Genomic DNA, 24,268 nt, shown 5'->3' on the forward strand with positions numbered 1-24,268 from the left:
ACTGAGCATAAAAATAATTTAATGGTCAGATAGCTATAATACCATGCAAGTCTGGCTTCAATTAGTGATGTTAACAATCCTAAAAAGTAGCCTGTGTTTTAAAGTTCTAGGAGGAAGCATGAAAATGTGCAAAGAATTGGGTGTTCAAAGGAGAAAGAAGACACTGACTTCTTTTTTTGATTTTTTATTAAGGTATGATTGATATACGCTCCTATGAAGGTTTCACATGAAAAAACAATGTGGTTACTACATTTACTCATATTATCAAGTCCCCACCCATACCCCAATGCAGTCACTGTCCATCAGTGCAGCAAGTTGCCAGAGGTCCACTATGTCCCTTCTCTGTGATACACTATTCTCCCCGTGATCCCCCACACCATGTGTACTAAACATAATACCCCTCAGTCCCCTTCTCCCTCCCTCCCCACCCACCTTCCCACAACCCTTCCCTTTGGTAACCACTAGTTCATTCTTGGAGAAGACACTGACTTTTTAAATGCATTTTGTGGTAGTTGAAAAGATATTTCAATTTGTTTTCCACCTTTAAAGTGAATAACTCACTTTTTTTCTTCAATAAATTGCAGGGGTTAGGAGCTGTTGCTATTTTCAAAGAATTGAAACATGAATGTTGGCAAATATGATTTTTGTAGCTCCTGACAAATAAAATTGAAGCTGGCCTGTTTCCCAAGATTACCACTAGAACATTTTTTTTTAATACCAAGATAATTTTTCTTAAACATAGAGTCACAAGAGAATTTAATTTCTTTCAAATGAATACATGTATGGAAGAAGTAAGTACCTAATAGCTCCATTATATCAGTATAATCTCTTTTTAAAGGTCGGGGGGTCAAGATTTGGGGGTAGGGGAGCTATCCCTTGATTTTATGGACTTATTAATTCTAGTATCGACTCTTGTTAAAGTGTTGTTTTGTTCTTATCCCAATAGTAAGATAAAGATACTGTCCTGTAGCAATTTTTATGATGCAAGCCCTGAAAAAGATTCAAGTGACCTCATAAGTCATTTCATACAGTTATTATAGATGTTTGCATTACCTGTCTGGACTACAACTGACTCTCTGAAAAGGTTTAACAAAGGGTAAGGTGACTATGACATTTTGATTGTGAGTCCCAAGATACAATTTTATGCCATGGACTTATGTTTTCAGTCCTTCCTAAATATCAGTATGGTTTGTCTAAAGTGGATTGTAGAATTACACACACAGTTATCTCAGTAACTTTTCCTTTCAGGTTTGGTATTAATTCAGTCAACAAATGTTTTTTGAATGATATACTACTTCACAAGTGCTTTTCCAGACCCTGGGAATAAGGCAGTGAAGTCCTGGCTCTTAGGGAATGCACAGCCACTGAGGAGAGACAGATGCTAAACAAGTTTTCAAGTAAGTATGTAGTATGTCAAATGATGACAGATGTATAGGGAAGAAAGTAACAGCATAAAGGGAATAAAGAATGTCAGAAGTGGAGAAATAGGGTGTTGATTTATTTTTTATGAGAGCAGCTTCTTCATATGTTTGACATTTGGAGGTTCTTTGCACTTAGCATGTTCAGTCTCCTCTTCTTTTTGTATAATTCCCATATAAAACCCTCCATGTGCTATCCCATTTCTCTAGCTTTATTCCTCCTTCTCCCACTCCCAAACCAAGATTGGTGTTTTAGTCTTCCTGAGCACAAGCCAGAATTCTTCCCGTCTCTTCCCCTTTGCACATGTAGTTTCTTCCTGGAATGCCCTACTTTCCAGTTGTTCTTAACCAAATGGTACCCATCCTTTATTACCTACCCCTAGTCCCCATGCCACAACTCAGTGCCTAATCTTGCAGTGCCATGAGTGGTATGTTTAGTTTTATGTGTGTTAGTCATCTCCTCTAGCTTTGATGTAATCCGCATAACCATGAGGGACTTGCCTTTGACTATACCCCACAGTTCTTCTTGAAATGCTGTGAGGCACAGTGGGTACTCACAAATATGAATTAAATATTAATCCCAACTTCAGTCTCATAATATAAATCTACTCACTAGATTTCTTTTTACTTTCTTTTTTAATTTTCAAATTTAAAATACTGTCTTATTTAGTAAGCTTATGGACTTAGCATTCACTGTTTATAAAGGAAATTTGAACATTTCTTTTCTCTATCAAGTGAAAAGAGTATCTTCTTAAATGAAAATAATAAAGCAGCTAAACATCAAGAAATGTTTCTTATTGCTTCAGATGTATTGCTTTAATAAAATGACAAAAGGGCTGTGATAGCTAAGTTTATTTTTTGTTAAACTGAGTGCTATCGCAATGGAAGGAAATGGATTTGAATTTAAATCTGACATAAATCTCCTTAAATTAAACAAAAACACAAGATACTGCACTAATTATGTGTTTTTCCATGCCATCTCCTAACAAGGGAGGAAATAATTGGATTAATGGGGCATGAAGACTATGTAAATAAGTACAGAAAAGCTGTCTGTGTAATAACTTCACTCAGGCTCTTAGAGTTCCTGAGCAGGGTTGTGACACTTCCTTGGACCCTGCTCCAGGTCACAGGTCTCTTGGAAGTCAGCAATCTAAAACTTTTCGATCTGTTAGCTGCATTTATTGAAAGCCCATTTCAGTGTTCTTGGCTTTATAGGATGGCTTCTCCTTTTTTTTTCTTTTTTTTAAATTTTATTTTGGTATCATTAATCTACAATTACATAAAGGACATTATGTTTACTAGGCTCCCCCTTCACCAAGTCCCCCCCACATCCCCGTTCACAGTCACTGTCCATCAACATAGTGAGATGCTGTAAAATCACTACTTGTCTTCTCTGTGTTGCACAGCCCTCCCCGTGCCCCCCCCAAACTATACATGCTAATCGTAATGCCCCCTTTCTTTTCCCCGCCCTTATCCCTCCCTTCCCACCCGTCCTCCCCAGTCCCTTTCCCTTTGGTAACTATTAGTCCATTCTTGGGTTCTGTGCTTCTGCTGCTGTTTTGTTCCTTCAGTTTTCTTTTGTTCTTATACTCCACATATGAGTGAAATCATTTGGTACTTGTCTTTCTCCGCCTGGCTTATTTCACTGAGCATAATACCCTCTAGCTCCATCCATGTTGTTGCAAATGGTAGGATTTGTTTTCTTCTTATGGCTGAATAATATTCCATTGTGTATATGTACCACATCTTCTATATCCATTCATCTACTGATGGACACTTAGGTTGCTTCCATATCTTGGCTATTGTAAATAGTGCAGTGATAAACATAGGGCTGCATCTGTCTTTTTCAATCTGGAGTGCTGCATTCTTGGGGTAAATTCCTAGAAGTGGAATTCCTGGGTCAAATGGTATTTCTATTTTGAGCTTTTTGAGGAACCTCCATACTATTTCCACAATGGTTGAACTAATTTACATTCCCACCAGCAGTGTAGGAGGGTTCCCCTTTCTCCACAACCTCGCCAACATTTATTGTTGTTTGTCTTTTGGATGGTAGCCATCCTTACTGGTGTGAGATGATATCTCATTGTGGTTTTAATTTGCATTTCTCTGATGACAAGTGATGTGAAGCATCTTTTCATGTGTCTGTTGGCCATCTGAATTTCTTCTTCAGAGAACTGTCTGTTCAGCTCCTCTGCCTATTTTTTAATTTGATTATTTGCTTTTTGTTTGTTGAGGTGTGTGAGCTCTTTATATATTTTGGATGTCAACCCTTTATCGGATCTGTCATTTACGAATATATTCTCCCATACTGTAGGGATCCTTTTTGTTCTATTGATTGTATCCTTTGCTGTACAGAAGCTTTTCAGCTTGATATAGTCCCATTTGTTCATTTTTGCATTTGTTTCCCTTGGATGGCTTCTCCTTTTAAGAAGCTTGGAGTAAGTGTAAGTGAAAAGTGTTATGGTGCTTGTGGATGGTACAGGCAAGAAATAAGTGGCCATTCACTCATCCAGTGATGTCACTCATGCCTTCTACCTGGAGAGTTTATCCGCTCTCCCTGTTTATAACCCAGATCATACTAGTGATGCAATGACAGGAAGGACAATTAAAATAGTAGCCCAGCAGGGGGCAGTATGGGTAGGGGAGAGCTAATATAAATTACAGGTCAGAGAGAAAGGCAGACATTTTTAAAATGCATATTTGAATGGCGTGCACATCCAGAAGTTCTCCCTTTCCTGTCATTCTCAGGTCACAGCTCGAGATGTTCAGTTATCTGAAATACATATGAAGAATTTGTGGATTTGAAATTCTTTCAACAGTTCATATATTTATTGTCAATCTTCATGTATTCATTGGCTAGCTGTGGTGTGCTAGAACATATAAGGAGTACTCAGGATTCCCAGATGATAAATACATGAAAAATAACATAACTAATGGGGCATAGAAACTATATAAATAAGTATAGGCAAGCTGTCTGCTTAAAAACTTTGCTTAGCCTGTCTCTTAGCATTGCTTTCTCCTTAAGGAGGTCACAGCCTAACAGAGAGGTGTGAGATTGAATGAAATAAATATGGCAGAACAATAAGAATGTAATTTATTAACTACTGGTGTTTCCTCATCATTTAAGATTAGGTAAGAGTGACTTAAATCTCTATCCCATAGCTTTTGCAAACTTGAATACCTTTCCTTCTTTTTTGGGATAGGGAGAGGGGAAAGGTAAGGTGGTGGTTGACTTGCATAAGCCCTTGTTCTCTCTGGCTCTGACCTTCTGTTTCCACTGAGGTGGCTCACATGATGGATCATTTTGCTGTCTGGGAGTGTTTTGTACCAGGTCATCCAGATGTGAACTCAGCCCTACTTACACAAGGCAGAGTTTATTAAAGATTTCCTTAGCGTGGTAGGTTTATATCATAGCAGATCTGTGCAAATGCAACTGTAGTTTTCTGACCAACTATTTTTCAAGGATAAAATACAAAGTCATTATTAAGGCCTACAAGGCCTGGCGTGATCTGACCCTGGTGGGCATTCAGACCTTTCCTTGTACCCGTCTCCCTTTTGATCTCTTCACTCCAGACACACTGATGTTCTTTCAGTTTCTCAAGTTGAGTTTCCACTGTTTGGACTTCTCATGTGCTCTTCCCTCTACTCTTCCTCCTCCTACAGTTTGCAGGACTGGCTTCTCATTCTTAGGTCTTCTTAGAGAGTCCTTCCTGGAATATCCATCTTTAAGTAGGTCACTTATTGTCCTTACAATACTGTTATTTTTCATCATAGCATTTGTGTCAGTTTGTCTAAGATTTACTTACTTGTACTGTCTGTTTTCATTCACTCTGGTAAATTCCACAAAAGCAAGGGCTGTTAGCATTAGGCTCATCCCTGTAGATTCAGCCTACTTAATCCCTAACATGTTTTCGTTAATCACTAACTGTGCTTGAATGTATGAATGAGGTGGCTCAGCAGGACTTGATGGATTAGCTGTAGAAGAGAGTGAGAGAAGGTATCAGAGATGGTGCTCAGGTTTCAGGCTTGGACAAATAGGTAGGTGGCAGAGGCACTGACCAGGTGGGTGAGCGGATTTGTGGGGACAGAGCCTAAGTTATATTTTAGGTCTGAGTACACATATTGATTAGGCTGTTAGGTGCAGTAGGTTTCCAGGAGCCATAGGAAACGTGATTCTGATGCCTGCTTATTCACTGTCTAAAATTTCGTTTCTAATTGTTAAATACCTGACAATAAAAAAGAAATTTGCTTAGAAAAAATAATTTGTACTTAAATATTTTTGGCTGCCACCTTGTCTTCTCCATCCAGTTTTCTAGGCCTTTTGAATTTTACCCACATTCAGTTTTTTTAAATTTGTTATTAATCACAGCCTAATATAGTAAGACTGTTTTGCTCATCTCAGTGCATGCTTTCTTTTCACTAATAACAGTGACTCATTTAGTTTGCTGTTGAATTGTATGCATACTTCTCTTAAGAATTGAAAGTGATTTTTATAGTATACCTCCTTTCCTTATTATTTTATATATATATATATTTTTTTATTTTGTTATCATTAATCTACAATTACATGAAGAACATTATGTTTACTAGGGTCCCCCCTTCACCAAGTCCCCCCCACAAACCCCATTACAGTCTTTGTCCATCAGCGTAGTAAGATGTTATAGAATCACTACTTGTCTTCTCTGTGTTGCACAACCCTCCCCATTCCCACCCCCCCACATTATACATGCTAATTGGAAAAAGCCCCTTTCTTCTTTCCTGCCCTTATCCCTGCCTTCCCACCCATCCTCCCCAGTCCCTTTCCCTTTGGTAACTGTTAGTCCATTCTTGGGTTCTGTGATTCTGCTGCTGTTTTGTTCCTTCAGTTTTTCTTTATTCTTATACTCCACATATGAGTGAAATAATTTGGTATTTGTCTTTCTCCACCTGGCTTATTTCACTGAGCATAATACCCTCTAGCTCCATCCCTGTTGTTGCAAATGGTAGGATTTGTTTTCTTCTTATGGCTGAATAATATTCCATTGTGTATATATACATCTTCTACTGATGGACACTTAGGTTGCTTCCATTTCTTGGCTACTGTAAATAGTGCTGCGATAAACATAGGGCTGCATCTGTCTTTTTCAAACTGGAGTGCTGCATTCTTAGGGTAAATTCCTAGAAGTGGAATTCCTGGGTCAAATGGTATGTCTATTTTGAGCATTTTGAGGAACCTCCATACTGCTTTCCACAATGGTTGAACTAATGTACATTCCCACCAGCAGTGTAGGAGGGTTCCTCTTTCTCCACAACCTCGCCAACATTTGTTGTTGTCTGTTTTATATTTTTATTGCAATAAAATTGATATATTGTGTTGGTTTCAGATACAACATAGTGACTGGATAATTGTATACATTACTAGATGCTTGCCACAATAGGAATAGTTACCCCATTATCATACCAAGATATTACAGTATTATTGGTTAAATTCTCTGTTTTGTACTTCCATTCCTATGTCTAACTTATTTTACAATTTTCAGTTTGTACCTCTCTATCCTCTTTACCTACTCACACATCCCTTCACCACCCTCCTATGGTAACCAAAATCTGTTGTCTATATTTGTGGGTCTATTTCTTTTTTTGTTTTTTAGATTCCACATATAAGTGAAATCATATGGTATTTGTCCTCTGCCTGGTTTATTTCACTTAGCATGATACCCTCTTGGTTCATCCATGTATCACAAATGGCCAAGACTTCCTTTTTATGGCTGAGTAATATTCCATTGTATATATGTACCACATCTTCTTCATCCATTCATTTATTAATGGGCACTTGGATTGCTGTCATATCTTTGCTATTATAAATAATGCTGCAGTGAACATAAATGTGCATGTCTTTTCAAATTAGTGATTTCATTTTCTTTAGGTAAATTGCCAGAAGTGGAATTGTTCGGTTGTATGGTAATTTTTTGAGGAATTTCCATATTATTTTCCATAGTGGCTGAACCAATTTACATTCCCACCAACAGTGTAGGAGGGCTCCCTTTACTCCACGTCCTCGCCATCACTTATTTCTTGTCTTTTGGATTCTGTCTCTTTGCCATTCTGACAGGTGTAAGGTGATAATCTTATTATGGTTTTGATTTGCATTTCCCTGATGATTATTTATGTGGAGAATCTTTTCATGTATCTGTTGGCCATCTGTATGTCTTCTTTAGAAAAATTTCTGTTTAGGGCCTCCACCTACCTTTTAATTGGATTATTTGTTTTTTTGGTGTTGAGTTGTGTGAGTTCTTTTATGTATTTTGGTATTTGCCCCTTGTTGGATATATCATTTGCAATTATATTCTCCCATATGGTAGGTTGCCTGTTTGTTTTGTTGAAGGTCGTATACCTTCTTTTATTTGTGCTGAAAACAGTTTTTGTTTATCATCAGCATTAAACAATAGAGCTATTTAGAATCCAACTTATATTTCTTACTACATACAGCCAAGCACAATTTAATGAAGTTTGACTGCCGAGTTTTTGATGACTGCCAGAATCTTCTTGTGAATGTAACCATTTTTCATGGAGTGGATTTCATATGATCAGAAAGCATTCAGCAAACATTTATGGAATCCCTGCTAAGTGCAAGGCACCAGGTTAGGGACTAGAAGTTACAGTAGTTTCTCTCTCATTCAAATGTAAAGAACTGGATCAGAATTCTGGCTTCTCTTTAAAATCACTTCAAAATAAGAGAAACAGAAATAAACATTTTCTTAAGAAATCAGAAGTCTTCTGCTAGAACCACAGTATTTAAGAAAGGCTGCCAGATGTAGTAATGAAATGCAGATTTGAATATGACGCCAAGAAACATGACTGTAGAACTCAGAGGGAGGTGAAAGAAGAACTCAGTTTTCCACTGAGGTGGTACATGCGGAGCAGCAAATTAAAAATCATTTTTAAAGAACTAGAATTAAGAACTTGGGTTGGTGGTGAGAGCTTCCCTGGACCTTGTTTGATTCCAGAGAATAGCAGAGGAGGCAGGACTGAGTAAACAGACCATACACACTGTCATCTTTGTGGGAAGTGGTAAGCCAATGTGACAAGGCAGTAGAGAGATACTTGAATTTATGGCTTGAAAGGGCACACTGTGTACCAGAAAAAAGGTGGATGTACAGTGATCAACACTGAGAATAGCCTAATAAAGTTATTGCCCAAGAAGTAATCATTTAGATGTCAATGCCATCTGGACAAAAAAAGCAGTCAAGAGACTTAGAAGGGAGAGAGAAAGATTATGTTGACCACTGGCTTCTGTATGGCAGCACTGAATTCTAAACGACAGAATTAAGCCACATTGCTCTTGTCTTGGGGGGATGGGCAGTGGCATGAGTGGGGAGTCTTGTATCTAGTCAAACTGTTGTTCAGGTAAAAACAGTAAAAGATTAAAGATACTCTGTGAAGTTCAAGACCTCAGGAAAACAGAGTTTTTATAAAGACTTTTTGAATAAGGTACTAGAGGACAAACTTTAGCCACCTGGGGAAAGAGACTGGCAAAACACTGGTGGTAAGCATTGGTTCTGTGTAATTGTAAGACCAAGACCAAACTGTGGAAATTATTATTAAAAACAGAATATTATAAAGTATTTTATAAAGATATGTAGTAAATAATAAACCACCCCAATGTGGAAATGCATAATTTTTAAGTTGGGAGAATTCAAGAGAGAATGTGGGAAAGAGTATAAACCAAGATTTAAAAGATAAAGCTAATAATTCAAGTAATAGAGTATTCCGATATTTGAAGGTGTAAAGGTAATACTAGAAGAACTAAATCAAATAATAGAATAAAAAGCTGACAGTTACAAAGAATAAGAAAGATAAATTGAAAATGATTAGTTGGAGGAGAAATAAGTATATGGTATATTAAATTTTGACATTGTTTTTAATTTTGATATTTATATTAACTTTGACATTGTTTATATATATGTACTGTATAAAATTAGAGGATTTGTGGTATGATGCAAAGTCATCGAAATAATGATAACCACTAGGAAAATTAACAAAATAATATAAACTGGAAGAAGTTTCTTGAGCCCTAAAAGGGGATTACTGGAATAGATGACCCCCATCAGTCTCTGGCTGTCGTTATCCTGCCTGTGGATGAAGCTAACACAAGGAAGAGGGTTCAGCCAAGAGAAAGAGAAGCTGAGCCAGAGTCCTGTTGCCTCACATATATTATGATCACAGGAACTAAGATTAAATGAAATAACAAATAGAATGAGAAAGGAAACTTAAGAGAATAAATTCTAAGAGTTCTTGTCACTGGGAGAAATTTTTTTTTCTTTTTTATTATGTCTATATGAAATAATGGATGTTAACTAAACCTATTGTAATCATTTCACAATATATGTAAATCAAACCATCATGCTGTAATGTACAAACATCCTTAAAACTTATACAGTAATGTATGTTGACTATTTCTCAATAGAACTGCAGAAAAAGTCTATACAGTAATGTACAGTATGCAATATAAACACAGCTAATATGGGGGAAAAAAAACTCAGTGTTAACTCTCAAATTGGATCACAAACCAAAACCCAATTATATGCTATGCAGGTGTTACTGTTATCAAATCAAATTTGCATTTCTGATGGCACACTAAAAAATAACAGCTTATGGGGCAGAATAGTCAAAGCCTATGCAACTTTATAATCAGATCACTTAAGTAACCGAACTAATTCTAATAAAAATACTGGAATAGTTTGAAAGACATGATAAACTTCTAATGAAAAGTGATATAATACAGTAAATGTAGGAATCTACTATAAAAAGTTGTTTTCAAGGTCAAGTTATATGAATAATGATCTACAATCACCAGTATTATTTAACAGCTAGATGGCTATCTAGAAAAATTTCAAGTTGGTGGCAGCCTTTTAACACGAAACTAAATATTTAGATATTAAAAATGAAATTAAGAATGTTTTAGAGGAAACCATAAGAGAATTGTTTTATGGTTTCAAAGTGGGGAAAATATATCTAAGTATGCCACAAATATAAAAGACATTTAAATAGATAAATTCAGTTCTAGAAATGTAACAAAGTCACAAACACAAAAGACAAACTAAAAAATAATGTGTGTGTATACACACACACAAACACCCATCACAAAGGGCTAAGTATAATAAGGCTAAATAAATAATTTGTACATAAATATTAAGGCTACATATAAATGTAAAATTCCTAAATATGTCTAGAGCTAATATAAGTCAATATAAAAAAGAAAATGGATAGTGGACAAAAGGAATTCCTAGAAAGACAATGAGAAAATGCAGGAGGCTAATAAGTATTTGATAAAAAATTAAATCCCATTTATCATAAAAGAAATGCAAAATAAAACTATAATATATATTTTATGAATTAAATAAGGAAAGATTAATAAGTTTGACAGTACATTATGTTTAGGAAGGTGCAATTAAACCAGTGCTGTTATACCTTATCATGGAAGTATAAGTTGGTACAACATAAGTACAGAGCAATAGCAATATAGCAGTTCTTTTGGAAATTCATTCTGTATATATACTTGCCCATGCATGAGAAATGTCATGAGTACAAGGACACCTATTGCAGCATTGCTTGTAATAGCAAAAAGATGGAAATAATGCAAATGTCCATCAGTAGCAAATTAGGGGATTAAGATAAATATATCATGGTATGTCCATATAAAATATTTTACAGCTGTTTGAAAGATTGAGGCAACTGTATGGAGCTACCTCTAACACACTGTAATAGTAAAAAACAGAGTGTAGAATAGGATGTATAGTATATACCCTCCTCCCTTTTGAAGGGAAATAAATGTATGTGTGCATATAAAAGCCCCAAAATTATACCCAATAAATTAGTAATATTGGTTGCTAGGCAGAGGGAAACATGGTGACAAGGAGAAGGGATGGAGAATGATTTGTTTTCAACTCTATAAACATTTCTATCTTTTAGATACTGTACTGCATGCTGTATTGCCTGTTCAGAGTTTATTAATTAAAATCAAATGGATCATGGTCTATACTGAAAAAATTAATTTCTATCTCAGAACATATAGGTGGATTGTTAATGGATAGCAGATCAAAATGTGGAAAGTAAAACTGTAAAGCTCTTGAAAGAAGCATCTTCCATGACTTTGGAATAAGCAAGATTTCTTAAACAAGATGCAAAAAGTGTGAACTGTAAAGGAAAAAAAAGTTCTAATTGGATTAACAATTAATGTTTATTAAAGACACCATTAAGAAAGTGAAAAGGCCAAGCCACAGATTGGGAGGAAATATCTGCAATATGTATATCTGATGAAGACTTACAGAATATGTTAAAACTTCTACAAACAGCAAAAAAAAAGGGCAGGCAATCCAATAGAAAAATGACTTGGACAGGTACGTCAAAAAAGAGAATATCCAAATGGCCAATAAACATATGACAAGGTGTTCAACTTCATTAGACATGAGGGAAATGAAAATTAAAACCACAATGCGGTACTGCTGTACACCCACTGGAATGGCGAAAATAGAAAAGGCTAACCTTGTTTAGTGTTTAGTTTAGATAGGGAGCAACCTTGAACTCCCTCACACTCATGTTTGAGTGAGTAAATTGGTACAACCACTTTGGAAAATTGGTTGTATCTGTTAAAGCTGAACAAATACTTTCTATAACCCAGCAATTCCACTTTTAAGTAAACACCCAACAGAAATGCATCCATGTGATCACCAAAAGACACCTACTAGAATGTTCATAACAATTTTATTGTAAACAGCCCCAGACTGAAAACTACCCACATGTCTAATAATGTGGAAAGACAGTGATATATTCACACAATGGAAGGGTTACACAGAAATGAGGATAAATTATCTACAACAGTGAAACAGTATAGATGAAACTCAGAAGCATAGTTTTGAGTAACAGAAGCCAGACACAAGAGTTCATCCTCTTAAGATTCCATGCATGTAAGTTATACTAACAGGCCAAACAAATCTGTGATGTTTCAAGTCAGGATAGCTGTTATTTTTGATGAGAGGGATTAACTGGATGAAGAGGACATGCAGAAGGTTTCTGGGATGCTTTTCCTTGATGTGGACACTGAACTCAGTTTGTGAAAATTAATTGCATACACATAAATGACCACTCTGTTGTAGGTATGTTATAATATACCTAATACAAAATTTTTAAAAGGAAGGGGATCAAATTTTTCTAAAATTAGAGATAAATGCAAGATGATTTTAACAGTTCTGTACTTTATTATCAATCTTCCCTGGTCTTACTTGTTTTTATAATTAGCTGAAAAACTTATTTTTATCACTTGACTTTAAAGCCATTTACTTTCCCATATTTATGCAAAATGAGTGAGGATTTCTCTACTCTCAGACCTTTTCTTGTGGCACATTCCAGGCAGTTAGAAAAGGACATGATAATGTCATTTTTCTTTAGTTTTAGTTTCCTACAGACACAATGACTCTTAACTGAGATTGAGGCCAATTAGAAAAGGGAAAAAGCCTTGAAAACAAGGTGGGGCTGAGGATGTGTTGGTCAACTGGTGTGTGAGCATAGTGCTAAAAATGTGGTTGGAGAAGATGCCGACATAAGACAGCTGACCGCCTCCCCCAGGGAATGTGCAGATGAAAGATTCTGAACCCTTCTATAGTCTTAATTTCCTCTGTTTCTTAATTAAGTCTAGGAGACTTAAACTCTTATTCACATGCCCCTTAAGAAAACTATATATGCCATTCACTGTTTTTTAAATTGACACTCAAAGGTTTTCAACATAAGTTCTAATCAGTTTATCTTTGTAAAAAGAAGGTAGAAAATATTGAATATTGTATGAAGTGAAGATGAGAATTGATTGTAACTAGAATTAATATTTTATGTGATTTGGTAATAGTTATTAAGCATCTTGTGAATAAAAGCATGCTGAATCTGAAAGAATTGAAAATGTTAAGCCTCTATTTTGTCTTGAATGTTCTGATAGTCATGCAGAATATTCAAATTCTACTTAAAAGAATCAACCTTACTAACCTGTAACCCCTTCAGAAGTCCTAAATTCAGTCCCATATATGTATAAGACAGGGAAGGACGAGAAGCGTGATAGGTTTTTAATCATGGATTTATAAATTTTGTTTGGTCCTCAAAGTCTTTTACACCCCAGAGTATGTACCATAGTAGGTTTGGGATAGCAACATGTGCAAACTCAGTCTTCATCTCTGACAAGTAAGTTCTAGAAAAGATTCTTTGTGAAAGTTGAGGAACTAGAAATTATTTCCCTAAAATTGTCTATGAAAAAAGTCTTCATTTGAAATTTGTTGACTGCTGTGATAGATATCTAAACAAGTAGCCAAAATAAACAGATGTGTTCACCTCTTTGGTTTTACATGTAAACAGAGAAACCAGCAAGGTAAAAGGTTGCATGCAGCCTGTGGCATCCATCTTCTTGATGGAAAGATGTACATCTTTATTGCTGACATATAAACACTGTCAACTCAGAAAATAGCATAATCAAAGTGAAGTCGAATGAAGAATAAGATATACTTTGGTATGTTTGAATTTTGGAAATATGATCTCAAAAATGTGCCTATAAAAATACCTACTTAGCTTACTGAATTTTAGTTCATTTCATTTTATAAAGTTATAAGGATTTTGGTAATTATACCTTAGAACTGTCATTTTAAAGTAGCATGTTCATTCATTAATGTGTATAGTAATACAAAAACTTGTGTTTTATGAATAAAATTCACTTTATTAGAAATTTTATTTTTATTAGTATATTATTGTGGTTAGTACAAAGACTTCCACTGAGCAGTCCTAAAAATTAAAGTGTTCCTAAATAAGATAATAAGGATAAAACATTTACCTTATATGTTAGAATCAGAAATAACATTTTTATGTTGTTTTAAATTGAACTTGATGCTTGTCTCTCAGCAGTCATTAGGATAGCCTGATTTTCTGCTGTATAATTTAATTTTTAGAATTTCTGAGTTCCAACCCAGACCATGTCTGACATAATGGTGATTCTTGACAAAATGTTTTTCTTATTACATTAAAATCCCAGACTTAAATTACATATTACCCAAAGGGAATCATTTAAATGATATCATTGAACTTAATCATTATTTTTAAAAATTGAGTAAAACAGAATAGGGTTTCTTTCACAAGACATAAGTACCAGAACTTTGTTTCCCAAATTGGGTACTCTCGAACCTCATCCTGAGCATGGACATACTAGGTAAAATGTACTTCTTTGATCTTTTGATCGAGTATCCTGAGTGATTCTGACACACACTGAGGTGTGAGAGCCACTCTCCAGAGCAGCATTACTTAATCGTGGGTGATCCTTAATGGAAAGAGGCACCTCCAGTCCCTCCTAGATTAACTAATTTAGTCCTTGCTAAATTAATAAAATAAAACAACTTATCCAGGAGGGATATACTCTTTCTTACATCTTGATTATAATAGCCTAATTGAAATTTCATTGTCCTGTACTTTTCGCTGTCAAGTTTTATCCTCATTACTTTCCAAAATACCAAATACCTCTATTGCGTATTGCTACCCTGCAGTTACAAAATATTTGTAAACTATGTTTACCTGAATTGCTATAGATTGTGTTGAATTAACTGCTGTAAATGATCTGTTTAATAATTCTTAACTCTAGAACTCTAGAGATGTGTTAAATAACAAATCTGAGTATTTTAATTTAATTCAATAAAATGGAACCAGTACAAACTGTTTTCACAAATGAAGTGATTGACAATGAGTGTGTCAGCTCTAGTGGGGCCCTTGCACACTGCAGTAGGATAGACAGCACATTTCTGTCTCACATTCTTCCTAAATCAAAGGCTGCTTTGATCTCACTCTTAACACAAACACTCATACACTAAACTACGTGCCAGTGACATGAGCACCTCATTTTGATTGTCATGAGCCATACTCTTGTTTAGTACATCATTTGTGAAACTGAAGTTGGCTATTACAATGCAACAGGCATGTAAATAACATGTATTAGTGATCTCTGTAAAATGAATTCCTTCTTTCCCTGTTCATTATAAAAGAAAACTTTATTTCAGAGTAGAAAGTACATTGTCTGAACTCATCAACACCCTCTCTATCCCTCCCCTCCCCAATTTGTTGCAGACCAGGATGAAAGAGCAGCTGAGCTCAGCAGGGAGCAGAATGAGAAAACCATCCGGAGCACGCAGACCGCGCTCCGCAACTTCCGCGAGTTCCTCATCTCCAAGTATCCTTCTGAAACAAGAGAGATTTATGTCATCCCTTGCAAGGAGTTGGATGCCTATCTGGCTTCTTTCTTTGTGGATGCCAGGCAGAAGGATGGGTCAGAATATGAACCCAACAGCTTGGCCAATTACCAATGTGGACTTGAACGGTACCTGAAAGAACACAGGTACGGCTATAGTATCACCAGGGATAAGGAATTCAAGCGTTCCCAGGAGGCGCTGAAACAGAAGCAAATTGAACTCCGCTGCAAAGGAAAAGGAAATAAGCCACACAAGTCCATGAAGCTCACCTTTGCTGATGAGCTCATTCTGCGGAAAAGAGGACTGCTGAGCCGCTATAACCCAGAGGGTCTGCTTAACCTTGTCTGGCTCAACAACACAAAAGCTTTTGGGCACTGCACAGGTTTCCATGGATCTACCTTGAAGTGGGGTGACATCCGGCTCCGAGTAACAGAAACAGGGCTCGAGTATTTAGAGTGGATGGGTCAAGACACTGGTGACCTGAATGCCAAAACCAAAAGAGGGGGAACAGACTCTCGTGTGTATGCCACCCAGCACGCCCCACAGACCTGCCCCGTGCAGGACTATAAGGAGTATGCCCAGCGGCGGCCGCCTGCCATGCGATACGAGGATGCCCCTTTCTACCTGTCCATCAAGCCAGTTGTGAACTTGGCGGCTCTGCATTGGTACAATTGTCAGGCCCTTGGCAAGAACAAACTGGCCAAGATGGTGAAGACCATGTGTGAGAAAGGCAACATCCCCGGCAGGAAAACCAACTTCAGTGTGTACCAGAGCTGCAGCACCTTGTCTGAAGCCCAAAGCAACCAGCTGGTGCTCATCTGTAACAGTCTGAGCCAGCAGGCTGCACAGTCGGTGGCTGGGCACTCCAACAGTGGCAATTTCATCGTTTCTGCCTCCTATGACTCTTCCTCTGACACTGCTTGACCAGGTGGCTTGAGCAGGACCCCAGTTTGGTTACTGTATCCAGAAAAACTGATTATACACGCTTCTCGTTCCCTTTCCTCTCCCATCAGTGTTAACTTTATAAAAATACAAAAATATAATATATTTTTCTTTTTATAAATAAGCCAATGGAGATAGTTTAGTATTACTAACATAGTATTTATAGGCTTAAAACAAATGTACTTGTGGGTGATTAAATGTAATTACTGTTACAGACTTTACAAAAACATAGTGGTTCTCAGGCAACACAAAGTAGAGAAGGAATTCCGTTTTTGAAAAAAAACTCAAAAAGGAAACCAAGAGTCATCCTAGACATGTGTATCCTCAACTCCTGCTTTTCCTTGCCACCTCATCTCGTTTTTAGTCACTTAACAAATGTCTTTATTTTTTTAATTTTTGAAATTCTGTACTAATCAGGGGGAAACAACACTTTACTGCTTATACAAAATAATTATATTCAGTCAGATCCAGAATATGAAAGTGTTGGTGTAAGACTGACAAATTATTTACATCTTTTTTTTTTAGGTCAATTAGAATAATTTTAGCTCCTATGCCTCTTTTTTTTTTTTTTTTTTTTTTTTTGTAATGTATGAAAGTTGGTAACACTTTTTTTCTTCTTGGGGCAAAGAGGGTAGTAGGGGGGAATAAAGGTGCCATTCTTTTTGGAAGATACATAATTTTTAAATAATATGCAAAGTCCGATATTGTGGCAAAAAAGTCTGCTGTGGACCTTGTGGGGTGGAATCAACTTCATTTCATGATTTTTCTTCATAGAGAGGTGTCCAGAAACAAGAGGCTGATGATATCCTGCTTTACTTTTTTTATATAAATAATGACAGTAACCACCATTTTTGAGCCAGTATGTGTGATAGCACTGTGCTATGTGACTTATCTCTATCACTTATATAATAGTTAACTAATTGCATGAAAACCAGAAAATTCAGATAAGCATAAAGAAAATAATATACTTTTAAATCTGCTAGCCAAAAATAACCGTTGTTAATATTTTGATAAATGTTTCTTCAGGCATTTCAGTACATATGTATTTATTTTGATAAGCAGTATCTTAAATTCTTTCAACAACTTTGAAAAGGTTAGTTATCTCCATTTTATATTGAGATCAAGACAAATCGTTTGATAATAGACAAGGAAATGGTACTGTCATATAACTCCAGGGTTTTTTCTATTCACCTTTCTTAATTTCAACTCATAATGTTTCCAATGATTTGAGCCAGAAATGGGGACACGGTATCTTACCATCTCTTAAGACTGATTAAAAGGAATGCTGAGTAATCTATCCTGACAGCACATGGTGTCCCCTAGTCCCCTCTCATGTTCATTTCAACCATAGGAGCTCTTTCTCCCAGTTCTCTTTGCAGAATTTTCCTGTTCTCCTTATTCTATAACTGGTTCATGAGTGTACAGGACAGGCTACTGTAAAAGAACACTTTTTTTAAAAATGAGGTGGTTTTTTTACATGGATTATCACTCATGTTTAAAAAAAAGTTTTCTATAAAACATTCAAAATGTGAATGTGCATTTTACTTTTAGTATTGAAATAGTTTTAAAAATTCTTGCTATGTTTTGACAGCAAAGTAAGTTTATCATGAAGAAGAAAGCTATCAGTATGCAATGAGAAAGCAGAACTAGGAAATTTGAAATCCCTATTTGTGTTTATTAAGGTACTAAAATGAAACTCTCCTGTTTAATCCTATTTTATTTTCATTTAGAAGAACACAATTAAATTGAGAATGTGAATTATTTTTTATTTATTTATACTTGGCTTTCATAACTCAAACCAAGTAGAAGCATTGTAACATTTAGATTTAGAAAACTAGTTTCTGAAGAATGGCTTGGTAGATAGATGTTTAGCTGAATTACAGTATCTCTTTGGATTAGTGAAATTATGAAAAGTTATCTGCAGCTACCTCTAAATTTTGTGTTTTTATATAAACAATTCTAAGGACATACTACTACCATTTGCCATTTTTACAATTTTTACTGTAACTTAAAAAAATTATGTCCATATTGTGACATTGGTAGATGCCAAAATCATGTATGTGCTTAGGCAAGAATTCAGTAGTCCATCAGGTGTTCACTACAACCGAATGTGCTGCCTTTCCAGACAATCACGTGGTTCATAAGAAAACAGTAAAACCATATTTGCAAAGTTTACACTTAAAGGTCACTGTATGTCATGTAAGAAATTGTCCATTGCCCCTTGCGTGACTCTGAAAGTTTTGCTCTGTCTACAACAAAAATGCCAAACCCATTTGTCAGCATTTGGATGACACAGCTGCATAAATTCAGTCTTTCTTTTATATTCATTTGAGTGACTGGCTATAGAAAACCATAGATGGTAGCAATTTTCTTTTTAAGTAATGTTTGAAAAGGTTAAGATATTCAGGATGTTTACCCAATGGAGCTTATTCTTATGATTCCGTTTGTTGTCATGGTCAATGGGGCTGGTCTAAATATGATTTTAAAATATCAGCTATTTAAAATATTGGTTATTTTATGTTAAAATTTCCCTATGTTAATTTACTTTTCCTACTGTTAAATCATTTCCTGATCCACAAAGAACAGTTTGAAAATTTTCTAGCATAGATCAGTTTTTTGGTTTTTCAGTTAGATCATTGTTAGCTGAAACTTCCATCACATTAATTTGTCTAAATTGTTTGGCTTAGCTTCTAGACACATGCCTAATAAGAATGTGCATATTGTCATCAATGACATTTATTGAGTACTTACAGTGTACCACAGTACTCTGTGCTTCTGTGAGTTGTTTCACCTAAGTCTCACAATAGTCTTGTGAGGGTGGGTATCATAATTTCTCTCTTACTAATGAGGAAATCCAGATGAATCAAATGGTTTGCCCATATCACAGTTAATACATGAGAGTATTGGGATCCGAACCTAGATCTAGTACCTACTAGGTACCCTTTGCTGCAACTGCTTGTTGACATAGTGATTTGCTGTACTTCTGTAGACCCTCTGAAGTGATCAGTTATAAATGAAGATCCTGGTGTAATCAAATCATCAGTATTCAATGCTGAGTTGATTGAGAGCAGCGCCCTCACCTGGCATGTTTGTTAGCACAACATTAGGGCCGTTACTGTAGTTATTTTTGAGATGGGACATCAGCAGAATTTGTTAACCACCGGCCATGTGAAGAGAGCAGAAGTTTGTCACTCTTGAACACTTACCTTCGTCAGGGAGATGAGTGTACAAGTGCACAGTAATTGTTTTTAAAAATGATTGTCATTTGTTCTTACCTCAAAAAAGCCAAAAATCCAAGAGAGTTACTTATTATTCAGACAGAAGGGGGAGATTCTCAGCAGAGAGAACACCTTTCTTTAAGCCCAGAAGCTGATACTGACGTCTACCAAATACTGCAATTGATCGCCAGTTTGCCAGGGGGTTGGGTGTCTTGCCTGCATATTTGATGCCAGCAAATTAACTATTTAATGGAGGACTTTACTGTTGTTATTACTTTGTTTTTGTTTTTTAATCAAAATTGTTTTAAACAGAAAACTTTTAGAGAGGAATGCTATCCTTATGATTCTCAGAATTAGAGATGGACTGTGAAACCAGAATTTTTCTAGCTTGTCTCTGTAGTTTAAAATATTAAAGACAAAGACTTCTGATTTTAATTAGCCATCTTCTGACTGGTTTTCTTTATCTATAGGAAAGGAGGTATTTTTATCTTTATTTCTCTAGCCAAAATAAAGCTGTAATACTTAGCATCTATAAATAAGAACTCTCTACCAAATGATAAAGGAAATAAATTTCCAAGCCTAGGGAAGAAGTCAAGGGGGAACGTGCGATGATTTATTGCAGTAAGATATTTTTTAACAGGTTGATTCATGAGAAAATAGTTACGAGTACTAAAGGATTAGCAAGTTATCCAACAATCAGTCTAATACAGTTTTCTAAAATAGAATTCCTTCACACAAGACATATCTTGGCATATCTACCATATGATAAGGTACAGATAGAGAGTTATCTAGAATCACACCATTGACAAGGGCATCCTCAATTGTTTTTTTGTTTTTGTTTTTCCCTTAATGCATGGTATTCAAATATTGCTTCTCCTTCCTACTTGGATCTGGCTGATGATATGAATGCTTAGCTTTTCATGAGGCAAAGTGATAGAGATAGGATATTTAAGAGATCCTTGCCATAGATAAAGAAATACACTGCATGTATCATCCTTTAGTTGTTAATATATTTCTAATGATAAAAAAACAAAAGAAATGATATTGATAAACTGCTGACAACTCTGATTTCACTTTTCTAAACAGAAGAGAAAGGTAATCAAAATTTCTTACGCTCCATCCTATTTGTAAGTTGACCAACTAGGCCTGCCAAAACTGAAGGAAAGCCCTGATTTGGTATTTAAGATTGCATTACTTTGTAATAGGTAGCATTTTAATACATTTTAATTGAGTTTTTATGCAAACCATGACTGTTGAATTAGACTGAGATTATTAATTAGGTCATAGTGCAAATTTGGTAAGTATTTTAATTAGGTCAAAGTATTAATGTAAACCATCATCTTTGTTCAATTATAGTCATAGAGGCTGGACCTGAAAGGACCCAAGAGATTATCTGGCCCAGTGATTTTCAGTGCTGTGAAGAGTAGGTAGGAGTCACCATGTCCTCTTAGGGGGAGATGGCAGGGAGGGCAAGGAGGTGGAGATTGCAAAAAGAACACATCCTATAACACAGATTCCCCAGGAATTAGGTTCCCTATGCCCCTACCTTCCTACTTTGAGACTCACTAGACTGAATAAGCTACTACCTCTCTATTACACATTCTTCAGGTGTGCTGGGCTGGAAAATAGGGTTGGAAACATCTAATCTAATCCACCGCTCTTCTTCTATAGAGAGAGAAACAGCCCCAGACAGATAGATGAATGCCCAGGTGCACACACCTTGTTAGAGTCAGAGCCAGAGGTAGAACCCAAACATATGACTTCAGTCCGTAGATGAGAGTTTAGAAAGGAAAAACGATCCTAGATTTACACTGAATTAGGGAAGGTATCCTTTCCTTGCTTTCTAAATTGTGATAGTTTTTTAAGCCCTCAATCAAGTTTTTATTAAGAGAAGATTCAAGCTGCCAGTTTCCAAATAGGCTGTTTTTATGTGGGAGTTTTCAATTTTCATTATGTATATTATACCTTGATTTTAGCAAATTCTTCTGTTGAAATTTGATGGGATAATCTTGAAATGTAATCATTTGCCATTTTAATTTTTATTTTAAGCTGGACATCTCTCAGCTTATCTGATTATATTTATTTTCCATTTATGGAGGGAAAGTAAACTACAGTTATCTAGTATATGAATTCCAGTGACAATATGCACAGAAAAATAACTTTTTGTTTAAGGTGGTATTCATTTGAATATCCAGCTGCCTATCATCTATATTATTGGTTTTGACTGCAGTTTACAGCGTCCTTTTTTAGTCTATGGAAAGTCTTAAAAAATCATCATAGAAGGTTTGGGATATACCTTCAACTAAAAGGATCAAATTTCTATCAACCTAATTAGGATGTTTCTGAAGTGGATTTATTTAGAGATGGAAAGGGGAAAGAAAATGGAAACTAATAATGAAAGAGACCTGCAGCAGAAAAATATAGAAATTCAAAGTATTTGTAAATTCTCTTATTATCCTGCTTATTCTTCTGAAGAGGAATTCAAGCATAAACTTAAAAACTGCACAAGGTTTTTACTTTACAAGTTATATTCACCAGGTCGTAGTTGAAGAAAAAATCAGAAATTCTAGGATGTTATAAAAAAAGGTACAGTGGAATTGTTTTTTGAATGCAGTGTTGAATTTTGCTAGACTTAAAATGTTCTTTGTATCACACTAGAATTGGAGAGCATTTTTTCCATTTTAGGTTCATTTCAAAGAGCTTTGAAAATGCTTTGGCATAATTTATTTGTGAAACATAGAATTAGGAAGACATCAGCAATATAGAATCCTAACAGTAATTGTGTATACTATATTTAAGTGACTTTTATTACTTCCTGTAATTCTTATATTTTATAAATCAAATACCTTAGTATACTTCCACTAGAAATTAATATATAATTGATTATTTATACTGAATGAAATAGGTCCATTTTAGTATTAATCCATTCAGATTAACTGAAGTTTTATATCTACATCCATTATATTACAACTTTTTAAATAGCATTTATAACAAAAGAATGTTTGTTTTATAAAGTATTTGTTACAAAAAAAACCATCTTGCCAAAAACCATTACAATTTCTATGCATTGTGTAATATTCAGTGATGTCATTGTTGAGATTTTGCATGTTGTTGTAGGCACTCTTTCGTATGTGTGTTTGTGGCGTTTATGTGAAATTGTTAACCATTGCTGCTATCCTTTATTGTAGTTAAGCTGAAAAACTGTGCTACGAGGCTGTGCCAGTCAACATGTATATGTGTGATTTGTGAAAGTATGTAATCAGTTGTTTAATATTTTGAGCCAGCACTTAGTGGCCTCGACAGAAGGAAATACTGTAGTTGTCAAGTGGTGCCAACTTTAAGATCTTGTTTCATATGTATAATTCCAGGTCAGCTCTTCTGCCACACTTTCCCCAACTCTTTGCAAGGGAAATGTTTGCAAAAAGAGAAAGCAAGAATTTAAAATTTTCCAGTACTCCACCCCACCTCGAATCATTTTTTTTTTTTTAATGCTTTAGCACCTTACAGAGAAATCCAGTATAATGGCAATGTAGCAGCATGATTTCCCTTGATCTGGATATTTTAGATTGAACAGTGTAATAGCAGAGGACTATGAAGTACGTACATTCTTTTTGTTAGTTTTCATGACATACTGTTTGAATTGCATTTGATGAGAATATTTAATTTTTAAACTTTATTTATAAGGGACCATGGGAGCCTCAGAGCTCCAAATACCTTTATTTTCAGTATTTACATGGGCTTATTAAACATACTTGGTTGTCTTATAAGTATCAGAAATTTTCATGCCCACATGTCTTTAGTTCCTAGTATTTCCATCTTGCATAAGCAATTCTAAACAAATTCTGAAAGTAGAAAATTATTTCCATGGACTAATTCTATACTTTGTTAAAATTCAACATGGAGGAAATATTTTTATACTTTATACATTTATGCTCTTAAAACAGAAGGGAAACTATCATAAAATGTTAAGAAAAGAACGCCAAAATTCTTCACTGAGTGCAGGATTTCAGACTGTTCACTGGATTTATAATTATAAGATTCCTTTAATAAATGGATAGTCTCCTGAATTATATACAGGCTTTTTGTGTGACTGTCAGATACACAGCGACAGCTAAGACTGTATTTGGAAACATTGCTGCTGAAATTGCTGATTTAATTCTAAGAATATTAAAACAAATTCAAGGCCCCTGCCACTTCTTTGCTTAGAGAGAAAGAAAGGCAGATATTAACTGTAAACCTGTTCTCAAGAATATGTTTTAAACATTTGCCCCTCAGTGGAGGTGATAAAGCAATAAAAGGAAATTCAAATATGTGTATTTTCTAAAGAAGTTCTGCCATTATTCAGTGGCCTCCAGAATAATAAAATCACTTCTTGATTTCTGCGTCATGGGTTTTTAGGCAAGCCCTTTGTACTTACAATTCCTTTTATATTCTGGACACCAAAGAT

General features: G+C 35.5%; 1 protein-coding gene across 2 annotated transcripts in view; it reads left to right on the forward strand.

Moving 5' to 3' along the window:
• KIAA1958 (KIAA1958 ortholog) overlaps positions 1 to 24,268 on the forward strand; it is a 192,323-nt gene that overhangs the window by 123,107 nt on the left and 44,948 nt on the right. Inside the window, exon 3 of one of the 2 annotated variants that reach the window (XM_036915642.2) lies at positions 15,540 to 15,623. The exons of the other annotated variant lie outside the window; for it this stretch is intronic. Within the exon in view, the coding sequence (XP_036771537.2) occupies positions 15,540 to 15,623 (84 nt within the window). The remainder of the gene's footprint in view (positions 1 to 15,539; positions 15,624 to 24,268) is intronic. 2 annotated transcript variants of the gene reach the window in all.

Source organism: Manis pentadactyla, chromosome 3, assembly GCF_030020395.1.
Source record: "Manis pentadactyla isolate mManPen7 chromosome 3, mManPen7.hap1, whole genome shotgun sequence".
NCBI classification, from domain to species: Eukaryota; Metazoa; Chordata; class Mammalia; order Pholidota; family Manidae; genus Manis; species Manis pentadactyla.